Source organism: Pseudophryne corroboree, chromosome 6 (genome assembly GCF_028390025.1).
Source record: "Pseudophryne corroboree isolate aPseCor3 chromosome 6, aPseCor3.hap2, whole genome shotgun sequence".
NCBI lineage: Eukaryota > Metazoa > Chordata > Amphibia > Anura > Myobatrachidae > Pseudophryne > Pseudophryne corroboree.
Window position 1 is genome coordinate 138,341,719 of NC_086449.1, and position 27,094 is coordinate 138,368,812.

The following is a 27,094-nucleotide window of genomic DNA, read 5'->3' on the forward strand; positions in this document are numbered from 1 at the left end:
CAGGGCAAGGCCACCCAGCATGCTGAATGGCCTGTCCAGCGGCTGCAACCACAATTTAATTACGGTTGCAGCAACAAGTAGACAACCCCCTGCCTCTGCAGCCCAGCCGCGAAAGCAGGCAGCCCGACGCCATTTTTTTCATCGGGATGGCTGCGTGTGATGTCACACAGCCACTCCGAAAATGCTGCCGCCCCGACCCCATTCTCCTCACATCGCCCCCGCAACGATCCGTCACCACCCCCGCCCACTCCGCGAATACCTCTACCTGTCAATCAGGTTGAGGCATTCGCAGCCAATGTGATGCGTTCACATTGGCAGGGTCGCACACACACAAGACGGGACCTGCATCAGCACCGAGAACGGGGAAATTGTGGTTGCATCGCGTTGCGATGCATCATGAATAACCCGCAAAATTACATGCTGGGAGTGCCCAGCACAGGGCATGTCAGCACAGGACAAGGCACCCCAATGGTCCAGGTTTTAGGTATATCCATGGCTCAGCACAGATGGTTAAAACAAATTGACTGAGGTACTAATTAAATCACTTGTGACCAAGCATGGATAAACTTAAAACCTGGACCGTTGGGGTGCCTTGAGGACCGCGTTTGAGAACCTAAGCACTAGACATGTATAAAACAAACCTTTGTTATGAACATTTTTGCCAGCACTTTTTAACTCACTACTAGTACAATAAAAATTTACACTCCAACACTACCATTAAAGTCCAGCTTGTAACCTTGGCAGGACTTTTGGTTGACCCTGTCCTCTGCCTCTCAGGAAATGGTGAATAAAGGTGACCTCTCCTCAGCCATCGTCTAAAGTTTAGCTAATACCCCTTTTCCACTGAAATCTCAGGTCCGATCAAGGTTTTGGAATATAAGTCTATATAGTCACTGCCCCTGTCACACTACACCCGTGTGCAGTGTTTCTGTTCTGCCGGCGCTTGGAGATGACATCATCTTCAAGCACTGGTGTTCCGGCTCTCCCTATGCTTTTAATGGGACGCCCCGGGTCGCCCCCTTTTCCATTGCCTCTTTACCCGGGTCGGATTCCTGGGTCACTGGAACTTAGTTATTTTTCAGGGACCCTTTTCCACTGAGCCGCAACCTGGGTTAACCCGGCAATAACTCTGGTTATTTCAGCAGTGGAAAAGGGGTATTAGTATAGAATGATGAAGCTGAGTTCTTGAAGGTGCTGCTTTAACTGGGCTTGACTTTTTGTACAGCCACTGAGAAATCAGTACACAGAGCCAATGATGATTGCTCTCAAGTAGTCCCCACAGCCTACCCAACCTGTGGAATACATCTCCATCTTTATCATTTACAATTATGGGGGTCATTCCGACCCGTTCGCACACAGCAGTTCATCGCTGCGGTGCGAATGGGTCGGAACTGCGCATGCGCGGCCTCCGCATTGCGCACACGCGTCGTTGCCCGGAGACAGTCGTCGCCGGGCAGCGGCCAGAATAAAGAAGAAAGTGATTGCTAGCGCGATCGCATGAAGATTGACAGCAGGGAGGCGTTCCGGGGCGTCTACTTACCGTTTTCCGGGAGTGGAGATCCGAACGCAGGCGTGTCCAAGTGTTTAAAGGGCGGATGTCTGACGTCAAATCCGGGACCTTCATTGCTGGATCGAACGCACAGAGTAAGTAACTGCAGGGCTGGTCTTGTTTTACACAAAACTTTTTTAGCATAGCAGGGCTGCACAAGCGATCAGAGCTCTGTATTGCTAAAATACACTCCCCCATAGCCGGCGTCTAGTTGATCGCACGAGCAGCAAAAAGTTGCGATCAACTTGGAATGACCCCCTATATCTTTAAATGTAGCAGGAGTCCTGATGGGTACTCAGACTCTGTACCTGGAATTGATATACCCTGTCTACTCTCTCTGTTGTGGACTTCTCTCTGTCAAAACACTTGGACCCACCACTTCTCCAGCATATCATCCAAATAATTTCTCACTGATTTTTCTGGCATGCCCACAATTCTTACATAAACCATAGCTTTTTTCTATATCTGTCCTTTTTTTGTCTTCACAATGTAATTAAGGACAGCAAGTTAGCAGTATTAGCTTTCATAGGTGCATATTTGTCTTCTATTTTCTGAAGGTTGTAATGCATCATGATTGCACCTTGTCTATTTTATCCAACCTGTAGCACTGGCTATGTCTATTATTATTATTATTATTATTACACTTTATTTATAGGGCACCACAAGTGTTCCACAGTACTTTCCCTGTACGGTCTTATTGCCACTGGCGTGTGCAGCACATTTTATTAGGGGGTGCACCGTTGGAGGGGTGTGTCTAGCATCGCCTTTTGGGCGTGTCTAGCACCATCTACTGACGGTCAACGCATATAAAATATCCACCTTTGTAGCAATCTTAATAAAGCAGATACATTGTCAGATATTGTGGTGTGCACCAAACAAACACCCATGATGGCACTCACTGCAATTATACTGCTCCTCCTCAGCCTGGTCTTGCTCCCCCTCTCTTTCCCCTGCAAGCTGCAGCAGCTTACTTACAAGTCAGTCACTCACTGACACTGACAGTCGCAGACTAGTACTGCTGCTGCTGCTGCTGCTGGAAAAATGAGTGACGTGTCAATGCTGCTGCCGGACGTTTGCCAGTATTGAATTTGTCTTCCTAAGAGGAACGCTGGCTGCATGCTGATCCTCATCAGTGGCTGGCGTTGACATAGCATAGAAGGAGAGAGGTGGGCATGTGGCGGGGGGGCATGTGAGCAGCATGATGTAATCACGTCACATCACGCTGTTTTTGTACATGGAGGTGGAGCCGGGAGTTTGAAAGCCGGTGGCAGTGGTACCCTTGATTAACCCAGGTCAGTAATGCAGTCCTGACAAGGTGCAGCGCAGAGGGGACAGTAATCAGCCTGCTTGGCGATCGCTGCATCAGGCATGTGAGATCGGGGTGCCAGACATTAGGGGGTGTCTGTGCGCACCAGGCACCCCCCCTGCGCACACCTATGCTTATTGCGGCAAACAATAAGAAAGTACAGGATGAACAGAACAGTACAGTAAGCAGCATAACCACAGTACTCAATACACAATACAGCTGTGAAATAAGGGGTGCGAGGAAGTCTTTGGCGTGAGTTGGAACCTGTATCCCATAGCGACGGCGCACCACAGCAGCTGCAGGAGATGACTGGCTACGAGCGGGTGGAGTAGGTGTTATAGGTCCACAGGGCGAGATGAATCAATCATCGCATTGAATCCCACCAAACATCGCATGCATATCAGCATTTACTAACGCTGTACGCATGATCATTTAAGCAAAGAACAGCTCCTTGCGGTAAGAGCTGTCCTTTGCAGTTGTGGACTTCTGGGTTTATGACCTGGGAGCCCGTCTGTGCATGCGTCTAGTGACACCTACGCCGCAGGGGGTGCTAGGAGGAATCCAATTGGTGTTGTCTCAGTAAAAGGGTCTCTTATCGGGGACCATGCTATGTGTGTCTGAGGTACCCAGAGCATAATCATTGATAAGTACTGGGTATCGGGCTGATTGAATAGCCCCCAGCGAATCCAAGCGCTGTGGTAAATTGTCACAGCTAATTGGATACCAGCCTTTGTCGGAGCAATGCACAATATGAGACCACCTTATAGGTAATCTTGGTTTCTCATTTAGCCCTAATTTAGTAGTAGTAATAATAATAATAATAATAATAATTTTATTTACATAGCGCTCTTTCTCCAAACAGGACTCAAGGTGCTTAATAAAAGTTTATGAATGCTTGGCCTATCATTGTGGTGTCTGTTGACCTCAGACCAAGCTAACTAATCAAAATGTGATGTTTCTGGCACATTTGGTTGGCCATTGAGCACCTGTGTGTACAGACATTGGCCAAATAATCTGGTCATTCTAGTTATAAATGACTGGAAATGCACAATTTGGCTCACTATAAGTGTGGTCAGTCACTGATAACTGTATCCAAACTTTTAACGAAAAATTTGTCACAGCCTAACATTATTTTATCATGAAGCTAACAATGGGTAATTCATATTTATTCATCTTTCCTGGAAATTATTTGATTACCCTGGAAGGAGAAAGCATTCATTAACGTCATAAGGGACATACTAAGCACTTACTGAGCATTCAGGCAGACATTTTGTTACTCCTAATTTCTAGAACTGACACAGATTATGGGATGCGGTGCCGGAGACTGGGGTAGATGAAGGTCGGAAATATGGGGTATAGATTTGGTATAGCACAGTGGTTACCAAACTCTCTTGAATCTAGATGTTATTCTTTTCATGGCACCCCTAGGCAAAAACATTTTTGGGAGAAATTCAGCAAACATTATTACGCAAATTGTGCTTACCTGTCATCCTTAGTGTCAGTCATGTGGTGCTGGGCAGCGTTGTGCTTCTGCTTTTTATTATTGGCAGCCACCAGCACTGGTTTTGCCTATAACCACCAACGGTTTGTACCCTAGGCTCCTGCAGTGCCCAGTTTGGGAACTACTGGTATGTGGATAAGACGGTCACCTGGTTGAAAAACAGAACTTATTCAACCACGGTTGCTAACTATTAGTAAATATATTGGCACTAAAAATATTGTCAAACATTTGACACCCTCCTTCGTTACATACTACATTCAGCTGGCCAATGCACATGGGCTTGGAACCGAACAGCTTTGTGAAGACCTTCCATACAATCAAGCTGCGCAATGGAAAAGGTTGGAGGAAAGGAGATGTGCTTCTGATGAGCTCATTAACTACAATACGTTATGTCTCATCATCAGGGATGGATTTAAGGGTGAGGGCACCCCTAGGCATAACAGTAACGGCAGCCCCCGCCTGATTAATTTTTGTTATTTTTATTGATTGGTAAGCCCTCATTTTATGATAGCCAATTTAATAGAATAATAAAAAAGCTACTATGACATTTTTTTATTTTTAATTATGTAGACATATTTACTAAGTAGGACAGGTTACAGGGGCAGTCTGTGCATGTCCCGCCCGTTTACACTAGTGATGAGCGGGTTCGGTTCCTCGGAATCCGAACCCCCCCGAACTTCCGCCTTTTTACACGGGTCCGAGGCAGGTTCGAACCTTCCCGCCTTGCTCGGCTAACCCGAGCGCGCTCGAACGTCATCATCCCGCTGTCGGATTCTCGCGACGCTCGAATTCTATTGTGAGACTCGGATTCTATATAAGGAGCCGCGCGTCGCCGCCATTTTCACACGTGCATTGAGATTGATAGGGAGAGGACGTGGCTGGCGTCCTCTCCGTTTATAGAGAAGAGAGTAGAGAGTTAGAGACACTATTTAGTATTCACTAATTTTGGGGAGCATATTAGGACTGGAGTACTACTACTTGCTGATAGTGTGACCATTGACCACCAGTTTAATTAATCCGTTCTCTGCCTGAAAAAAAACGATACACAGTGTGACACAGTCACATACCATATCTGTGCTCAGCCTCAGTGTGCTGCATCATCATATGTAATACTGTATATCTGACTGTGCTGAGTGCTCACTGCTCACACAGCTTAATTGTGGGGGAGACTGGGGAGCAGTTAGAGCAGGAGTACATAAATAATATATTTTAAGTACAGTGCACACTTTTGCTGCCAGAGTGCCACACTGCCAGTGTGACTGACCAGTGACCACACTGACCACCAGTATATTGTGATTGTCTGCTTAGGACGGAGTACTACTTGCTGATAGTGTGACCAGTGACCACCACCAGTTTAATTAATCCGTTCTCTGCCTGAAAAAAAAAACGATACACAGTGTGGCACAGTCACATACCATATCTGTGCTCAGCCCAGTGTGCTGCATCATATGTAATACTGTATATCATTATCTGACTGTGCTGAGTGCTCACTGCTCACACAGCTTAATTGTGGGGGAGACTGGGGAGCAGTTATAGCAGGAGTACATATTTTAAGTACAGTGCACACTTTTGCTGCCAGAGTGCCACTGCCAGTGTGACTGACCAGTGACCAGTGACCACCAGTATATTGTGATTGTCTGCTGACCACCAGTATATTATGATTGTCTGCCTGAAAAAGTTAAACACTCGTCGTGTGGTGTTTTTATAAACGCATTCTGCAGACAGTGTCCACTGTCCAGCAGGTCTGTCATTACATAATATATACCTGTCCGGCTGCAGTACTAGTGTGATATATATATATATATTTTAATTTTATCTCATTATCATCCAGTCTATATTAGCAGCAGACACAGTACGGTAGTCCACGGCTGTAGCTACCTCTGTGTCGGCAGTCGCTCGTCCATCCATAATTGTATACCACCTACCCGTGGTTTTTTTTTCTATCTTCTTGATACTAGTAGCTTACTTTAGGAGTCTGCAGTGCTGACAGACAGTGTCCAGCAGGTCCGTCATTACATAATATATACCTGTCCGGCTGCAGGACTAGTGTGATATATGTATATATTTTATTTTTATCTCATTATCATCCAGTCTATATTAGCAGCAGACACAGTACGGTAGTCCACGGCTGTAGCTTCCTCTGTGTCGGCAGTCGCTCGTCCATCCATAATTGTATACCACCTACCCGTGGTTTTTTTTTCTATCTTCTTGATACTAGTAGCTTACTTTAGGAGTCTGCAGTGCTGACAGACAGTATCCAGCAGGTCCGTCATTACATAATATATATACCTGTCCGGCTGCAGTACTAGTGTGATATATATATATATTTTAATTTTATCTCATTATCATCCAGTCTATATTAGCAGCAGACACAGTACGGTAGTCCACGGCTGTAGCTACCTCTGTGTCGGCAGTCGCTCGTCCATCCATAATTGTATACCACCTACCCGTGGTTTTTTTTTCTATCTTCTTGATACTAGTAGCTTACTTTAGGAGTCTGCAGTGCTGACAGACAGTGTCCAGCAGGTCCGTCATTACATAATATATATACCTGTCCGGCTGCAGTACTAGTGTGATATATATATATATATATTTTATTTTTATCTCATTATCATCCAGTCTATATTAGCAGCAGACACAGTACGGTAGTCCACGGCTGTAGCTACCTCTGTGTCGGCAGTCGCTCGTCCATCCATAAGTATACTAGTATCCATCCATCTCCATTGTTTACCTGAGGTGCCTTTTAGTTGTGCCTATTAAAATATGGAGAACAAAAATGTTGAGGTTCCAAAAATAGGGAAAGATCAAGATCCACTTCCACCTCGTGCTGAAGCTGCTGCCACTAGTCATGGCCGAGACGATGAAATTCCATCAACGTCGTCTGCCAAGGCCGATGCCCAATGTCATAGTACAGAGCATGTAAAATCCAAAACACCAAATATCAGTAAAAAAAGGACTCAAAAATCTAAAATAAAATTGTCGGAGGAGAAGCGTAAACTTGCCAATATGCCATTTACCACACGGAGTGGCAAGGAACGGCTGAGGCCCTGGCCTATGTTCATGGCTAGTGGTTCAGCTTCACATGAGGATGGAAGCACTCAGCCTCTCGCTAGAAAAATGAAAAGACTCAAGCTCAGCAAAGAACTGTGCGTTCTTCGAAATCACAAATCCACAAGGAGAGTCCAATTGTGTCGGTTGCGATGCCTGACCTTCCCAACACTGGACGTGAAGAGCATGCGCCTTCCACCATTTGCACGCCCCCTGCAAGTGCTGGAAGGAGCACCCGCAGTCCAGTTCCTGATAGTCAGATTGAAGATGTCAGTGTTGAAGTACACCAGGATGAGGAGGATATGGGTGTTGCTGGCGCTGGGGAGGAAATTGACAAGGAGGATTCTGATGGTGAGGTGGTTTGTTTAAGTCAGGCACCCGGGGAGACACCTGTTGTCCGTGGGAGGAATAGGGCCATTGACATGCCTGGTGAAAATACCAAAAAAATCAGCTCTTCGGTGTGGAATTATTTCAACAGAAATGCGGACAACATTTGTCAAGCCGTGTGTTGCCTTTGTCAAGCTGTAATAAGTAGGGGTAAGGACGTTAACCACCTCGGAACATCCTCCCTTATACGTCACCTGCAGCGCATTCATAATAAGTCAGTGACAAGTTCAAAAACTTTGGGCGACAGCGGAAGCAGTCCACTGACCAGTAAATCCCTTCCTCTTGTAACCAAGCTCACGCAAACCACCCCACCAACTCCCTCAGTGTCAATTTCCTCCTTCCCCAGGAATGCCAATAGTCCTGCAGGCCATGTCACTGGCAATTCTGACGAGTCCTCTCCTGCCTGGGATTCCTCCGATGCATCCTTGCGTGTAACGCCTACTGCTGCTGGCGCTGCTGTTGTTGCTGCTGGGAGTCGATGGTCATCCCAGAGGGGAAGTCGTAAGACCACTTTTACGACTTCCACCAAGCAATTGACTGTCCAACAGTCCTTTGCGAGGAAGATGAAATATCACAGCAGTCATCCTGCTGCAAAGCGGATAACTGAGGCCTTGGCATCCTGGGTGGTGAGAAACGTGGTTCCGGTATCCATCATTACTGCAGAGCCAACTAGAGACATGTTGGAGGTACTGTATCCCCGGTACCAAATACCATCTAGGTTCCATTTCTCTAGGCAGGCGATACCGAAAATGTACACAGACCTCAGAAAAAGAGTCACCAGTGTCCTAAAAAATGCAGCTGTACCCAATGTCCACTTAACCACGGACATGTGGACAAGTGGAGCAGGGCAGGGTCAGGACTATATGACTGTGACAGCCCACTGGGTAGATGTATGGACTCCCGCCGCAAGAACAGCAGCGGCGGCACCAGTAGCAGCATCTCGCAAACGCCAACTCTTTCCTAGGCAGGCTACGCTTTGTATCACCGGTTTCCAGAATACGCACACAGCTGAAAACCTCTTATGGCAACTGAGGAAGATCATCGCGGAATGGCTTACCCCAATTGGACTCTCCTGTGGATTTGTGGCATCGGACAACGCCAGCAATATTGTGTGTGCATTAAATATGGGCAAATTCCAGCACGTCCCATGTTTTGCACATACCTTGAATTTGGTGGTGCAGAATTATTTAAAAAACGAGAGGGGCGTGCAAGAGATGCTGTCGGTGGCCAGAAGAATTGCGGGACACTTTCGGCGTACAGGCACCACGTACAGAAGACTGGAGCACCACCAAAAACGCCTGAACCTGCCCTGCCATCATCTGAAGCAAGAAGTGGTAACGAGGTGGAATTCAACTCTATATATGCTTCAGAGGTTGGAGGAGCAGCAAAAGGCCATTCAAGCCTATACAATTGAGCACGATATAGGAGGTGGAATGCACCTGTCTCAAGCGCAGTGGAGAATGATTTCAACGTTGTGCAAGGTTCTGCTGCCCTTTGAACTTGCCACACGTGAAGTCAGTTCAGACACTGCCAGCCTGAGTCAGGTCATTCCCCTCATCAGGCTTTTGCAGAAGAAGCTGGAGACATTGAAGGAGGAGCTAACACAGAGCGATTCCGCTAGGCATGTGGGACTTGTGGATGGAGCCCTTAATTCGCTTAACAAGGATTCACGGGTGGTCAATCTGTTGAAATCAGAGCACTACATTTTGGCCACCGTGCTCGATCCTAGATTTAAAACCTACCTTGGATCTCTCTTTCCGGCAGACACAAGTCTGCTGGGGTTCAAAGACCTGCTGGTGAGAAAATTGTCAAGTCAAGCGGAACGCGACCTGTCAACATCTCCTCCTTCACATTCTCCCGCAACTGGGGGTGCGAGGAAAAGGCTCAGAATTCCGAGCCCACCCGCTGGCGGTGATGCAGGGCAGTCTGGAGCGACTGCTGATGCTGACATCTGGTCCGGACTGAAGGACCTGCCAACGATTACGGACATGTCGTCTACTGGCACTGCATATGATTCTCTCCCCATTGAAAGAATGGTGGAGGATTATATGAGTGACCGCATCCAAGTAGGCACGTCAGACAGTCCGTACTTATACTGGCAGGAAAAAGAGGCAATTTGGAGGCCCTTGCACAAACTGGCTTTATTCTACCTAAGTTGCCCTCCCACAAGTGTGTACTCCGAAAGAGTGTTTAGTGCCGCCGCTCACCTTGTCAGCAATCGGCGTACGAGGTTACTTCCAGAAAATGTGGAGAAGATTATGTTCATTAAAATGAATTATAATCAATTCCTCCGTGGAGACATTGACCAGCAGCAATTGCCTCCACAAAGTACACAGGGAGCTGAGATGGTGGATTCCAGTGGGGACGAATTGATAATCTGTGAGGAGGGGGATGTACACGGTGATATATCGGAGGATGATGATGAGGTGGACATCTTGCCTCTGTAGAGCCAGTTTGTGCAAGGAGAGATTAATTGCTTCTTTTTTGGTGGGGGTCCAAACCAACCCGTCATTTCAGTCACAGTCGTGTGGCAGACCCTGTCACTGAAATGATGGGTTGGTTAAAGTGTGCATGTCCTGTTTATACAACATAAGGGTGGGTGGGAGGGCCCAAGGACAATTCCATCTTGCACCTCTTTTTTCTTTCATTTTTCTTTGCGTCATGTGCTGTTTGGGGAGTGTTTTTTGAAGGGCCATCCTGCGTGACACTGCAGTGACACTCCTAGATGGGCCAGGTGTTTGTGTCGGCCACTAGGGTCGCTTAGCTTACTCACACAGCTACCTCATTGCGCCTCTTTTTTTCTTTGCGTCATGTGCTGTTTGGGGAGTGTTTTTTGGAAGGGCCATCCTGCGTGACACTGCAGTGCCACTCCTAGATGGGCCAGGTGTTTGTGTCGGCCACTAGGGTCACTTAGCTTACTCACACAGCTACCTCATTGCGCCTCTTTTTTTCTTTGCGTCATGTGCTGTTTGGGGAGTGTTTTTTGGAAGGGCCATCCTGCGTGACACTGCAGTGCCACTCCTAGATGGGCCAGGTGTTTGTGTCGGCCACTAGGGTCGCTTAGCTTACTCACACAGCTACCTCATTGCACCTCTTTTTTTATTTGCGTCATGTGCTGTTTGGGGAGTGTTTTTTGGAAGGGCCATCCTGCGTGACACTGCAGTGACACTCCTAGATGGGCCAGGTGTTTGTGTCGGCCACTAGGGTCGCTTAGCTTACTCACACAGCTACCTCATTGCGCCTCTTTTTTTCTTTGTGTCATGTGCTGTTTGGGGAGTGTTTTTTGGAAGGGCCATCCTGCGTGACACTGCAGTGCCACTCCTAGATGGGCCAGGTGTTTGTGTCGGCCACTTGGGTCGCTTAGCTTAGTCATCCAGCGACCTCGGTGCAAATTTTAGGACTAAAAATAATATTGTGAGGTGTGAGGTGTTCAGAATAGACTGAAAATGAGTGGAAATTATGGTTTTTGAGGTTAATAATACTTTGGGATCAAAATGACCCCCAAATTCTATGATTTAAGCTGTTTTTTAGGGTTTTTTTAAAAAAACACCCGAATCCAAAACACACCCGAATCCGACAAAAAAAATTCGGTGAGGTTTTGCCAAAATGCGGTCGAACCCAAAACACGGCCGCGGAACCGAACCCAAAACCAAAACACAAAACCCAAAAATTTCAAGTGCACATCTCTAGTTTACACTCAAGATGACTTTTTGGGCTGACAATACCAACACAAGCATCCAAGTACCGCCCCCAAACAAGTGTCACCCCTAGGCACATGCTCCCCGTACCTAATGGGAAATTCGCCACTGCTGATCATAAGCAGTAGTTTCACAACAACTAAAGCGCCACTGGTTGCTAAAGCCTGTAAATATTATAAGACATGTGCTGCATACAGTAACTTTACATTGAATCGATGGTTGGTCCTACACATGCCCAGTCCAACAATGATCGCAGTGCACTGAGATTTAGGACAGGAAATCATGGAATAGTTTGGTGTATAGGGGGTCATTCCGACCCGATCGCTTGCTGCAGTTTATCGTTGCGCAGCAATCGGGTCGGAATTGCGCATGCACCCGTCGTTCAGTGGCGATCGCCTCTGCCTGATTGACAGGCAGCGGCGGTCGCAGTGCGGGAGGGGGCTAAACGGCTTCGTTAAGCCGACGTTTAGGGGGCGCGGTCCGGCCAACGCAGGTCCAGAAAGATGATCGTAGCTGTGCTAATTTTAGCACAGCTACGATCAACTCGGAATGACCCCGATAGTTCAAAGTCCCATGGTACTCAATGCTGGAGATTACACATAGACGTAGTACGTATTTTTTATGTTGAAAACTTTTAGCGCTCTACAAAGTTTATATTCAGCCTCAGCTTATTAATGAAAGAGTACTTGCTCACTACACACACTGTAGGCAGACATGCTGTGAGTTCTACCAATATTTAAGCGAATGCAGCCTATAAATTAACTAGAAACTAGTGTAGTTGACAGGTCCACGTCATTACCTAGCCAATAGTGGTCAATGTAAATATGGAAAAGTGATTTTTCTTTCATGCCTTATAAACTTTCACCAAAGATATCTACATTGTATATCATTATTTACTTAGGAGTAATAGATAAGGGAGTTGAATTATTAACTTTAAAAGTGGGCAGTGTACCCTTGCAAATTGTATTTTTTTTTCAGATTTATGCACCCTAGTACATTTGCATATGCAGAATCAGTGGTGCAGAGAGGGAGGTGGGTACACTTTACCTAGGTTCGGGTAACCAGTGGGTGTCTGGCGGGTGCCTGGGCCAAGTTAATTGCTCAGCGCTGCTATGGGGGACTAATGTCTTCCTTTGTAGTGCGCTGCACCCCCCCCCCCATTCAGTGTGTGGTGTCATGCATATTATTTTTACACTTTTCTTTTAAGGGGGCATGGGCACACCTCCCAATACTCTGGCTTGGGCATCGCTCACAAAGGCCTTGTGCAGAATTAATTGGACGCTATTCAATAGTCCTATTTTGGATATACAGGATGCATGCGCTCTTTGGGCTTGATTTAGAGATGGATAGAAATTAGGTGCATGTGGTCCCACACTGCATGCATGGAAGAGTTATACGGTTATTACATGCAGCTGACACCCATCCATTCGCTTGGTTTTCTACTCGTCATCATTATCAGGGCACAATTGCACCCATCTATTCTTGGGCATAATGATACACCTGGAGACAGGCATATTAGAGCTTGCAAGCATGGCACCCAATGTGCCCCCAGACCCTTGCTGAACTTGGCTATGTGAGGATGCCCCATTACAACCCAGATCCTCCCCTTCATTCAGAAGTGTAGATGTGATTGAAATATGTATGGCACTGGAAACCTTGCTGGGCTATGGGGGTAATTTAGACCTGTTCGCTCGCTAGGGTGTTTTTTGCAGTCCTGCGTTTGCATAGTTGCCGCCCATAGGGGGTAATTCTGAGTTGATCGCAGCAGCAAATTTGTTAGCAGTTGGGCAAAACCATGTGCACTGCAGAGGGGCAGATGTAACATGTGCAGAGAGAGTTAGATTTGGGTGGGGTGTGTTCAATCTGCAATCTAATAAAAAAAAAAATTAAGCAGCCAGTATTTACCCTGCACAGAAACAAAATAACCCACCCAAATCTAACTCTCTCTGCACATGTTATATCTGCCACACCTGCAGTGCACATGGTTTTGCCCAACTGCTAACAAAGTTCCTTCTGCGATCAACTCAGAATTACCCCCATAGGGGGAGTGTATTTTAGCTTTGCAAGTGTGCGAACGCATGTGTAGCAGAGCTGTACAAACAGATTTTATGCAGTCTCTGAGTAGCCCAGGACTTACTCAGCCGCTGCGATCACTTCAGCCTGTCCGTTATCAGAATTGACGTCAGGAACCCTCCCTGCAAACACATGGACATGCCTGCGTTTTTCCAACCACTCCCAGAAAACAGTCAGTTGCCACCCACAAACGCCTTATTTTTGTCAATCTCCATGCGAACGCCCGTGCGAATGGAACCTTCGCACAAACACATCGCTGAGCGGCGATCCGCTTTGTACCTGTGCGACGTGCCTATGCATTGCGGTGCATACGCATGCGCAGTTTAGACCTGATCGCCCGCTGTACGAAAACTCAGCCTAGCGATCAGGTCTGAATTACCCCCTTTGCTCGCTTTCCCTAGAGGCGCACGCAACAAGCAAGCAGAATTTTCCTGCCATAGTAAGTCGCAATGCGCGCAGCCGTCCTTCATCAGAACCTCGCACTTCATTGAATCTGCCCCTTAGTGTTTCTGTGGATTCTCTATAAATACGGAACAACTGTTTTGTATATAAACTTTGGCAAGGAGGCAGTGTATGCGTGAATAACTTACTCAAGGGGTCCTGCACATTCTCCCAATTATGTTAACCCATGAAAGATTGCACAGATGTGTGTCCCATCGTAGTTCTCCGAGAGTGGACTGACTGGGGGGAGGGGGGCTCCTAAACCAGTGATTAATTGTCTGAACTCAGAGGTCTCCTGTTTTTTTTTCTTTCTCTCTTTTCCCTTCCAGGGATTTTTAAGAAAGAAACATTGTTTTCTGTCACTTTCCTTCCAGCCTTGGATAAGACACTGACAGATTTGGGAGGCCCCTCCCATGTAGCTCGGCTGTAAGGAGGTAGAGGGGTGAGAATGGGAGGAGGTGATAGAAAGTGGGGTAAAGTAGAGAGAAAAGAGAGGAAGGAGATTAGGGGCTACAGGGTAAACTGAGACCCCCTCCCGAGTTCTTAGTATGGAAGTCATGTGGTAACTACTGCAGCAGATTGCAGCAGTGTTTGTTTATTCCAGGTGCCGATGTCACATACGTTTTTATAAAGAGACTAAAACAATATGCAATATCTTCAGCTTAAGAGTAAAACTGAGGTCCGGGTTTTAGACCATAACTATCATTTCTTACTGCATTACAGGAATATGTTAAAATACACATGTATGTAAATACGGCATTTGAGCAGTCCCCATAGAAATCTATGGGGGTTGGTTTTCCGATCTTATAGACAGTTGTGGGATCCTTAATATCTTTGATAAATAGGTCCCTTTACATTTATTTATTTATTTATTAACAGTTTCTTATATAGCTCAGCATATTCCGTTGCGCTTTACAATTAGAACAACAGTAATAGAACAAAACTGGGTAAAAACAGACAGACATAGAGGTAGGAAGGCCCTTTACATAGTCCTCTTATAACAATATGGGCCTGATTCATAGTTGTACGCTATTGTATTAGCAGCTGCGATTGCGCTTGTAATTGATGTGCGAAAATATGCTATGCCTGCCTACAGACTCCCCGCCTGTAATAGTGTGAGGCAGACTGAGCAAATGTTGCTACATACAACATCACTAGCTGCGTTGTGTGCAGATCCGCCGTGGGCTGAGAAAACACCGCCATCGATGCAACAGCGGATGCACACTGACTCCTAGGGCGGTATTCAATTCTTTTCACCCCCTTCCACACCCGTTCTGTTTCTGCTAACGGGTGTGGTATAATCATTTCAGCTCGCTACCCCCAGAGTAGCGAGGGCATCCAACCCTTTACGCAGCTAAACCCGATTACTATGGGCGCAATATGCGCAATAACGAGGATCACTTTAGAAAGGAGATTGGGCGTGATATATCATTTGAATACCGCCCCTAGAGTAAGTCCAGGCTGTGCAGATTCCAGGCCAACTGGCCTGTGAGACTGTGGTTCTGTGATTGGGAACGCAGCTGCGATTGCACACACACCCCTGGAACTCCCATAACACGCCCACAGACCGGCCCATTTTTGAAAGCACACTCGACCACCTCCCTGTCTCCGTCCAGATACACCCATGGGCCCTCATTCCGAGTTGTTCGCTCGCAAGGCGATTTTAGTAGAGTTGCTCACGCTAAGCCGCCGCCTACTGGGAGTGAATCTTAGCATCTTAAAATTGCGAACGACGTATTCGCAATATTGCGATTACAAACTTCTTAGCAGTTTCAGAGTAGCTTCAGACTTACTCGGCATCTGCGATCAGTTCAGTGCTTGTCGTTCCTGGTTTGACGTCACAAACACACCCAGCGTTCGCCCAGACACTCCCTCGTTTCTCCAGCCACTCCTGCGTTTTTTCCGGAAACGGTAGCGTTTTTTCCCACACGCCCATAAAACGGCCTGTTTCCGCCCAGAAACACCCATTTCCTGTCAATCACACTACGATCGCCTGAGCGAAGAAAAAGCCGTGAGTAAAAATCCTAACTTCATAGCAAATTTACTTGGCGCAGTCGCAGTGCGGACATTGCGCATGCGCACTAAGCGGAAAATCGCTGCGATGCGATGAAATTTACCGAGCGAACAACTCGGAATGAGGGCCATGGTTCGCAGAGTTCTTCTTAGGACCTTGCAATCATGCAGACAATGCGAATGTCATCGCAAACTGCAGCATGCACATGCGCATAGACACTTTCCTCTGTGTTTCACGGGGTTCGGTATGGTATACCAGCAGTCGGGATGCCAGCAATCACATGACCGACAGCAACATCCCGCACACTGAAGATACGGACATTGGAAGGTGTAAGTATTTTTACCCTTCCCTGTCCCCTAGCCAAACCTTAACCCTCCGAGGGGTGGCGGCTATGGCTGACCCTCCAAGGGTGGTAGCTTGGGCTAACCCTCAGGGGTTGGCAGCTAGGACCACCCCCCCCCCCCCAAGGCGAACCCCGATACTTACCTTCAGTGTTCCAGCGCCGGTCTCCTTAGTGATGTCGGGATTCGGGTGTCAGTCACATGACCATCGGCATCCTGACTGCTGTCATGCTGCATGCATCCTGTTTTACGCATGTGTAGGATCATGTATAATTGCTAAACTGTGAAAACATAGGCATAGAGGGGGTCATTCTGACCCGTTCGCTCGCTGCTTTTTAATGCAGCAGAGCGAACGGGTCCCTATTGCGCATACGAAGGCCGTAGCAGGGAAGCGATCGCCTCTGCCTGATTGACAGGCAGAGGCAATCGCTGGGTGGGAGGGGCCGGAACGGCAGCATTTGGCCGCCGTTTCGTGGGTGCGGTCCAGCCAACGCAGGCGAGTCCGGACCGAACGGGGGGGGGGGGGGCAGGCAGCAGCGGCTGCGTGACGTCACACGCAGCCGCTGCGGGCCGGGGAGATGAGTAGCTCCCAGCCAGCATGCTAAAGCTGCGCTGGTCGGGAGCTACTCTTGAAGTGCAAAGGCATCGCCGCTGTGCACTGACATGTGGGGCGGGATAGCCCTGTGCTGGGCGTCCCCCCGCATGTCAGGGAAGATGATCGTAGCTGTGCTAAATTTAGCACAGCTACGATCAACTCGGAATGACCCCATTAGTACATCTCTAATCAGGGCCCACATACAGGAGAGCAAACATTACATGAGCAGGTTTGTCAGCCACTTAAGTATAATCGCAAAACCCATATCTCAAGCCGCTATTATCGCATGATTTGGGATAAATGCCCTACAGACTGTAAGCTTGCAGAGCATTACCTCTTATCTGTTTGTCAATAACCAGCCTTGTTTTGGTACTTTGTGTGTTCCCAATTGTAAAGTGCTGTAGGATGTGCTAGCGCTATATACATGAATGACAATTATCATAATAATACAATGATTGCATCATTTGTTGCTGGATCTTTATGACGTTTTCTGCTGTAAATAATATTTTAAAGGAGACACCATTGGTTTATGTTATACAAGCCCACCAATGAGATGAGATAAAGAGAGAGACAAGATATTATGGGATGTCTGCCGACTGCACCTCTCTCCTCCGACATTTATGAAGCACCGTATGCAGAGCAGTATCACCTGTGGTGCTGCCATGCGCCTAGATGTGCGCCAAAGTTTATAAACCTATAGAACAAGATCACAGAGAATATGGAGATGGCAATGTTTGCACAGTCCGAGAGGTGGTGTTGTGTGCGGCGGGGACGCTCTGCAAAGTGCGGCGCAGGCGCACAGCTGAGCCTGGTTTTGTGGAGCCTGCTGAAGATAAATTTACTTTTGTGGAGTAATATTATTGAAATGAGATAAAGGGGTTGATATGATGCTTATTAAGGGTCACTCCTTGCTGTGCTTACGGATCCAAAACCATTACAATATCGTAAGATTGTTACCAGCTCCTAGCTTGCCATCTTCGCCTCTTGTCCAGAGATGGACACAAGTCACTGCATCTGCAGTCAGATCTGCGTCCATCTCCTCACATGCTGGGGGACAGCTGCAGGTGTCGGAACGGTCAGCATCCATTGCCCATGCTTATTGGCCTGCTATCTTTTAGATAGCAGCGCCGATAAGGACATGGCGCATAGTCACTGTGCCCGCACCGCTGCCTTCATACATGGGGAGAAGCGATATAGCGCACATAACGGGCCCTGATACCGCTTCTCCGCCATAATGACGGGTAATAAATTTACCCATAAGGTTGACCCCTGGTTGCACTGTCAGGCGGTCTGGTGCCATTTGTTTTCACGCAGCCACCCCGAAAACAGTCCATGCCCACCCCGTTTGGGATACCGCGCCCCACCAAAGTTGCTGTCATTCGCACTGCCACCCCCGCTGTCAATCACACTGCAGTCGCATCCATCTGGGATGCGGACGCAACGTGTAAAGTCGCGCACTGCATCCTGTGCGTGTGCGCAGACGTGTCTGGAAAAGGGGTGTGGCCTATTTGAAAGGGGCGCAGCTTTGTGAGAGTGTCACAATCGCGAAGCCATGCCACCCGATTTCGTCACTGAGGGGGCATGCCCAGCGCTCTGTGAGCTGCTGGCATGCCCTCTCGCCCTCTGTCACCTGTGAATAGATGCTGTGCGTAACAGGAGCCTCCCTACTGCCCTCCACAGCGGGACACTGCGGCCGTGGGTGGGACAGCGGGACAGTCCCTAAAAAACAGGAATGTCCCGTGAAAATCGGGACATTTGGGAGGTATGTACCCACTTCTGTAGGTAGCCACCTTCCCTTCCGGGGCTATGGGGGACTAGCTAAAAAATCGGGAGTTTCCCACAGCTTCCGGGAGGGTAAGCAAGTATTCATAGGGTTACACAGAAGGTCGATGTTTGACCAATGTACATTGGGTGGTTGTGTCCTTGTATGCAAGTGGTGGTACAGAGACGCCCGGCAGCTGTCACAATTGCATGGGTACAAATTGGCAGCCATAGGTGTTTCTATAATGGGTGCACTGTGTACGGTGAGCCCAGACTGCACCCATATATTATACTTACCACTCCAGAGTACTGCGGCGGCGGCACTCCAGTGAGGGCATAAATCAGTGCAGGCCATTTCCGAGTGATTTGCACCATGGGGGTAATTCCAAGTTGATCGCAGCAGGAATTTTGTTAGCAGTTGGGCAAAACCATGTGCAGTGCAGGGGAGCCAGATTTAACATGTGCAGAGAGAGTTAGATTTAGGTGTGGTGTGTTCAATCTGCAATCTAATTTGCAGTGTAAAAATAAAGCAGCCAGTATTTACCCTGCACAGAAATAAAATAACCCACCCAAATCTAACTCTTTCTGCACATGTTATATCTGCCTCCCCTGCAGTGCACATGGTTTTGCCCAACTGCTAAAAAATTTCCTGCTGCGATCAATTTGGAATTACCCCCTACCTTCCCGGAGACCTGTGCATGCGCAGTAGACTCTTGCATCATGTCAGAGGCTGCATGTGGGTCCCCTCCTCTCTTAAAACACCCCTGTTGGCAGCCATGGCAGCATTAGTGCACTTCTCTCAATCAGGCCCAGTGTTACATACGCACAGAAATTCAAGCTGGTTCCGCCTGCATCCAGAGTTGTATACTTCTAGGCAGCCACATTGCTCCTATCCATCCGCTTGTCAAAGTACCTGGCAATACTATAAGCATGCGTCTGCACCGGTCTTTATAGCTGGTGCATACACTCACCTTTGAATAACCGGCAAGGCCGTCTACACGCCGACATGTGCCTGACATGCGTACGATTCCGAATCCGCAGTTGGTGCGCCAAAATGCGTACTCTTGGCTACGGACCATGCGCTGGGCTGAAGAATAGCAAGATCTCTCAGTAAAACGCACTTGTGTGAAACTCTAAAACAGCCCTATTGAATCAGACATATTTGGTAATTAATTAGTTATTACAATGTTTTTTTGTTGTTGGCTGGGACAGGGAAAAAGAGAGCGACTTGCACAACACTGGGAATGGATTTGGTGTCTCCATAAATTCGCTGCAATTCCCAGATCTTCAAGTCGGGAATCATGGGATCTATGATGTCACTGTTATCCAGTTTAGTCAACACTTGAGCAACTCCTTCACACATAACCTAGATAATCAAATCAATGTGGCAACACTACCAATACAAAGCAAATGTCTCCACGCAAACAAATCAGTTAATATTTTTCATGGGAGGTCCGAGGCCCTGAACAAATTAGATGTAGAATGGTGACTATGGGGGAACGGTATCCAGTCTCTAGGTCGACCACTAATAGGTTGACAGTCAATAGGTTGACCACTATTGGTCGACATGCATTAGGTCGACAGGGTTTCTAGGTCGACGTGGTCAATATGCCGACATGCTCTAGGTCGACATGACAAAAGGTCGACATGATATTTTCACAATTTTTTTTTCATTTTTGAACTTTTTCATACTTTACGATCCATGTGGACTACAATTGGGAACAGTAACCTGTGCCGAGTGCATCGGTAGCGGCGTGAGGCACCTTGCCCGAAGCATGGCGAGCGAAGTGAGCCATGCGAGGAGACCAGGTGCACTAATTGGGGTTCCCGGTCCCTCTACAAAGAAAACGGCACAAGTTTAAATAAAAATATCATGTCGACCTTTTTTCATGCCGGCCTAATGTTTGTGTCGACCTATTTTGGCTGTCGACATAGTTACTGTCGCCCAATAGTGGTCGACCTAGACACTGTCGACCTAAGTGGGGTCATCAAACCGCAGTGGACCAGACCCACCAAGCTAGCAATTATGAATGCTATAAATATAAAAAGATTTACACAATAAATAGTCTCTCTAGTAATAATCTGCACAGTTTGCGGATGATCTTTCCGTGTATAATACATTTCAATTCATAGGTACCTGGAGACTTCCAGGAATAATGAAGAACTGAACACTATAAAATTATTTAAGTTAAGGGAAGACAATAAATATTTGGAGTATCGTAACAGCTTTAGCTCTAGGCCTTGTTTCTGTTCTATGTAGACAGACTGCACGTTAGAAGTTTGCTTAAATCAGCTATCCTGCTGCTAAAGGGTATGCAGTGGCAACTTGGGAGTTAAATGGTGCATCCCACCCCCTACCCTCCCACTCAAGAAGCAGAAGAGTTAATCTTGGCCTCATTCCCTCAATTGTCCATTGAGCAGTTCTTTTTTAAATAAGTGTCAGTTTGCATGCAGAGACTCCTCCCATGTATTCTGGCTGGGGATCCTGCTCTTGCAAGTCCGCATTATAGTTTACCCAGGGAAAGGAGCAGGATCTCAAACAGATCCTACAGGCAGGGGGTATGTACTCCCCCTCCCCTCTCTAAAAGAAAAAAAAAGGCAAGAAGACCCTGATAAGAAGATTGGAGCTGGCTGGGGAAAGCTGTTCCTCTCTCATATTGGACATCCCTCACTTCTGGAGCTGTGATTTTTTTTTTTTTTTTTTGTTATTGCAACTTTCAAGGAACTTCGCAGTCCCTCTGGATTTTAAAGGGAGGTGGCAGAGAACAAGGGGAGGGGGGCTTATTTGCATTTTTTTACGTTCTACTTGTTGCATTGGATGAGTAGGGGGGCAAGGGGTACTTCCTTTGGACTTATTGCACCAGTTTCTGATTTTAGGACCCCTCAGTGGTCTGCACAGGGCTGCAATGCTGAGCAGATTGTAACATACAAAGAGACATTCTGTTGCTGAGTGAAAACCTCTCATTCCTTAGGAGGCTGCAGGAAGTTTGCTCTGAGAAGGAGGTGGTGGTGGGGGGGAAGGCTGGCTGTGCATTGTAGTGGGGAGGAGGGAGGCTGTGCAGTGTAATGGGGGGAGACCCTGCTTGTGCAGTGGGGTGGGGGGGCTGAGACCCTGGCTATGCGGTGTATTTAGGGGGGTGCATGGAAGGGGGGTGTTAGTGATTTAGTATTTACAGGCTGTATAGTGAAATAAGTTGTTTAGCTGAGTTGGGAACATTCCTTTGGGTTTAGGAAGTTTCCTCACTATGCCGCACAGGGCTGCTCTGTGTTAGTGCCCAGGGCTGCTCGGATTTGTCCTTTTCTTCATTTTATTTTTGGAGTTTTTTTATTAGTATTTTATTGATTTTTTTTTTTTTTTTTCCTCCCTGGTGGTCTGGTCTGCCAGCGGCAGGGGGGTCACCATGCCTCAATTAAACAGCGGTGGGGGGGATGAGCTGGGGGCGAATGATGAGCTGATTCGGTTTAAGGATGAGGGGGAGCAGGAGGAAAAGAGCCCCGGAGAGGGCTCTGCAGAAGGGGACCTGGCAGACGTCAAATCCTCGCTGGTCAACGAGTCGGAGAATCACAGCAGCGACTCGGACTCAGAGGTATAGCCTGTGCTTGCATGCTGCACCCCAATATACCCCCCATACTTCCCCCTATTGGTGAGACTCCTTGTGCTTCTCCCCAAATACCCCCTAATACTGCCCCCTAGTGGTGAGACTCCTAATGCTTCTCCCCAATTGCCCCCTAACTCCCCTTACACATAGGCCCATATCCTGGACCCCATGCACTGTGTGCGACACAGTCCCGATTTTATCTTTTCTGAAACCTTGTCCTCCACTTGTATGTAACCCAGCTATCCCTCCCCCACCCCCACCCCCCTATCTAGGTGGAGAGGCGCCCCCCTCCAAGAGAGAGCTTTGAGAAACACCGGGATTACCTGTCTGAAGGTGAGTCACCCTCACATTTTAATTTAGGGTTTGTTCTTTAATTGGTTGCTTTTGTAATTGCTCTTATTGAATAAATGTTGGAGCTTATTATATTTTGTGGTGTAAAGTAATAATTTGGGACGTTATATCCTAAATAAATACTATTATTATTTTAGTTTCAAATGATCCACTCAACAAAATATGGACTCATGTAATTTAGGAGCTATGGTTGTGTTGAGAATGAACTGTTGTGGAGAACTCGCTATAATGTATTATAAAATGCTGACATTCTGCAATCCTTTAGTCACTTGCTCATGAAGCACAAAACTGATTGCAAGTTCTGTACATAAGCAACCAAACTGGCAAATTTTAATAGCATTATTGATTTGCTGGAATTGCCTAGCATACGTTTAATTTTTAGTTTGAACTTAAATATCAGCAATATTTTCTAAATATGTTTGTAGAATTGGTTGTATTTATATGAGCCTGCAGTTGTATAGCAAGCAGAAGTGTAAGTGTGGCACAGTCTACCAATCCTAGAGGAAACGGCCTGAATAAAACTTTGTGCAAGGACATCAGAGTTGATGTTGCTCTTCAGTGATTGTCTAAAATGATGGCAATAACTGCAATTCTATTAAGCTTAGTTGCGGGTATAGTTCCAGTGTTGACATTGCAGTCATGTGGTCTTCATCACATGTAATGACAAATATATTGTACACTGATTGAAAAGAATAAAAAATAAGTTACCTACTGCTCTAGTAGCCTTGCCTTGTCTCCACAACACAAAAGGTTCCCTTTCCCTAACTGTCTCACTGCACGTTTGTGAAATCCACTGATTTATTCAATCTTTCACTGTGGTATCTCAGAATATGTTTTCAGCTGGCCTAAATTGGTGTGGGATTATTTTGTCAAACCTGCATTTCTCTTGTCCAACATAACTCATACATGATCTCATCTTTCTTTTTGTGAGGCTCATGTAAGCGTTACAGTACCGTGGAGCCATGTTGTTAATGTTGAAGTGAATACGGGCATGCGCTCTGTTTAGCCAACAGCCGAAGTAGTGAGAAAAGGCTTTTACATGGCTAGAGAAAAGCAGGCCCCGGAAATTGGAGGGCAAAATCTCATGTCTGTAGAAAAAAATGTTTTGTTTGACTTTGTGCAGTATAACATCTGGAAGGGCTCGTTTGTCAATTTAGTGTGCTTCAGAATTTTTTGGGGTATGGAAGGGTCCATTTTCATTTTACAAACTCCATCTTAATGTAACTTATGCGTATGTGTTCTGAGGAGGGTAATGTAGCTCTAGGTGAATCCATGCTTAAAATAAAATTGTGTTATGGAATATTGTGAATGGATAATTATTTGGATAGTTTCCTTGTATTGATATTCTAAAATCTGTGCCCACAAAATTGTGACTACATCCATATATGGCTTGCCATCCCATACATGATAACTAATTAGAGGAGCTTGCAATCTAGATCTGTCTGCCTTTACAATCGTTACAGCTATTGTAATAGGGCTGCATATGTTTTATACCAGAGTTTATCAAGCTATTTACTCATATTGTTCCTCTTCCCCAACAGCATTTAGGAGGCAGCACCAAGACGCAGCTTTCTTCAAAGGACCTCCCTATGCAGGATACCCATTCCTGATGATTCCTGACCTTGGAGGCCATTACTTGCCCAATGGTGCCCTCTCGCCGAGTGCCCGCACAGTAAGAACTATCCAAACATGTTACATTGCTATTTTCATCTGCATGAAATTAAATGATCGTATTGGTAAACGAACAGGATATTGTGTAGGATTTACAGTAAGAGCGGTTTGTGGGAACACGTGCAGAATTGTGGGGGTGGGGACTATGGCATAATTCAGACCTGATCACTTGCTAGGGGTTTTTGGCACTGCTGCGAGCAGATAGTCGCAGTCCATAGGGGAGTGTATTTTTGCTTTGCAAGGATGCAAACGCATGTGCAGCCGAGCGGTACAAAAAAGTTTTGTGCAGTTTCTGAGTAGCTCAGAACTTAGTCGCTGCGATCACATCAACCTGTCCGGGGCCGGAATTGACGTCAGACACCCACCCTGCAAACGCTTGGACACGCCTGCGTTTTTCCTACGACTCCCAGAAAACGGTCAGTTGACACCCAGAAACGCCCTCTTCCTGTCAATCTCCTTGCGATCGGCTGTGTGAATGGATTCTTCATACAATCCATCGCCCAGCAACCATCCGCTTTGTAGCCATACGACGCACCTGCGCATTGTGGTGCATGCACAGTTCTGACCTGATCGCAGCGAAAAATTCTAGCGTGCGATCAGGTCTGAATGACCCCCAATGTCTTTCACTCAGGGTAAACATTTGTGTAAATCTGTAGGTGTAGCCCACAAATGACAATCCAACCCTTCGTGCATTGGTAGTTCACGGTTTATTACTCCGGGAATCTGTGGGATTTGTTTTGAGGACTAAAATGATTGTACCACCAAAATAAATGTTTTATTTCTAATTGATGGTACCATAAGGGTTGTACGCAATTCATATCTTAACCAATGAAAGCTACAGTGGGTACACACTATACCACAGATCGTGCAATCTTAGTAGTTTCGACCAATCTGTACGACCATCGTATAGTGTCTACAGTACACCCAATATATCATTTACACACCTTGTTTATTGCATCGTCCCCTCTGGTGTGCTGCACGTCAGACGGTATTTGCAACGTGGTGAACATGTAGTATGCACATGGAAGCAGCAGTGATAGCTCTATTATGGTAATGCAGCAGGAAGCGTCACACCTCCTGCCGCATTACAGAGCCGAACTGCGTCCTAAGACGCAGTGTCGGGTCATCTGCGACACAATCAGTTGGCAGCGTGACTCATGGGGTTGAGCACGTCAGCCACTGCAGCTGCCAACCAGAGGCCAGGAAATATCTGTCCTCTGACAGATATATCCTGGCCTCTTCCCTCCACTGTAATGGCGGCAATACGCCACCATTTGGTGAAACAGCCCCCAAACTGCATCAGATTGCCAATCACTGACAGTCTGGTGTCGCCTTTGCTCCGCTGTCGCAGGTCCCGCTCGCGCAGAACGATTACTGCACATGCACAGAGTACCGATAATCGTCACTTTGATGCGTGCAATGCTACTCCAACCACATCTGCATTACTCCCTATAGTCTACAGGAGCAACTATTAATTGGTTACAATCCCCCAACATGATATATTTTGCCATCGTTCTGCAGATTGCATAGTGTGTAGAAAAATGTGTGTTGTGGGATCGTATGATTGTAAGTGAAATTGTATCGGTCGCTGCAACATTTCTTACATCGTTCGAGTGTGTAACTAGCTTTATACAATGAGGATATATCTGGTCTTGAATTTGTTGGTAAATTAGCCGTAATAGTGGTATTTCATCAATGTCTTGGATTACGCTTATATGGGGTCCGCAGCGCCGTACAAAAACAATATTGAGCAAACAAGACAAAAATTACTTATAGAACACTGCAGGACAGAGCTTATAAACATGCCTGTAACAGAGGTCATAGTACTCAAATAAGCAGCTGGGTGTCAGTACCCAAGGGATGGATGCCGTTGTAGGCAGTGGTGAGGAGATGATGGTATACAGTAAGTGAGGGAAGAGGGCCCTGCTCGTGAGAGCCTACAGTCTAAAGAGACAGACAAGTTTGTTAGAGGGGAGACAGTGAGCAAGGCGCATGGGGCAAAGGTTGTGACCTATTGTATTTTTCAAGTAACCCCAGCCCCACTCGTTGGAAGAAAACACTCTATATCCCTGTTTTTGACAGATAAAGTTTTTTTTTATTTATTTTGAATTATAATATTTATCCACATTTGTTAAACTGAAAGGGCGTTTAAGGCCTTGACTCGACTCGCGATAATGGAGTATTTGCTATGTAGTGGTGTGAGATCCCATCCTGCACATTTACCTCCTGAGTGTGTCACTGAGTGGATATTTGTTCTGTCAAACCTCTTGTGTGACCAGTTTGCAATTCTATACAATTGGCACCTTTCATACTGCTAATCTGGCTGTGGAACAAATAAGGCTGGTAGGCATGTTGCTTGGAATTTTGTTTTAAATCTGGGCATCTTGATTGCTCTCTGAAAATGGCCCATGTTCAGGATAATTTTAGCAGTAGGAACTGTAGTTTCTGCGTAAGTTATCTTATGACTGAATAGCTCCATCTACCCCTTTCTCTCACTCACCACTCTTCACTGCAAATTGTTGTGCCCTCTAATTATTAGTTTGTCTAAATTACATTGTTGTTGCTTATAGTGTTCTCTAGAACTTTACAGTAACTGTGGTGCAAGTAAATGAATATTAATGGGTTTATCTATGTGCGTTTTATCTGCTCCATTTTGAGGACCGGGTAACAACAATCGCTTATATGCAGTGATGGCAGCCATTTTGTGTGCTGAAGCCATATTTAGTCTATGAATTCATTAGTAGTTAGAGACAGCGCTG

The 27,094-nt window shown here is 46.6% G+C and overlaps 1 protein-coding gene across 2 annotated transcripts in view; it reads left to right on the plus strand.

The window, feature by feature from the left end:
• The first annotated feature begins 21,842 nt into the window (after positions 1-21,842).
• TCF7L1 (transcription factor 7 like 1) overlaps positions 21,843-27,094 on the plus strand; it is a 47,782-nt gene continuing 42,530 nt past the window's right edge. For both annotated transcript variants that reach the window (XM_063931894.1, XM_063931895.1), the window contains exons 1-3: positions 21,843-22,301; positions 22,586-22,646; positions 24,206-24,336. In XM_063931894.1, coding sequence (XP_063787964.1) covers positions 22,116-22,301; positions 22,586-22,646; positions 24,206-24,336 — 378 coding nt within the window. In that variant the 5' untranslated portion in view covers positions 21,843-22,115. The remainder of the gene's footprint in view (positions 22,302-22,585; positions 22,647-24,205; positions 24,337-27,094) is intronic.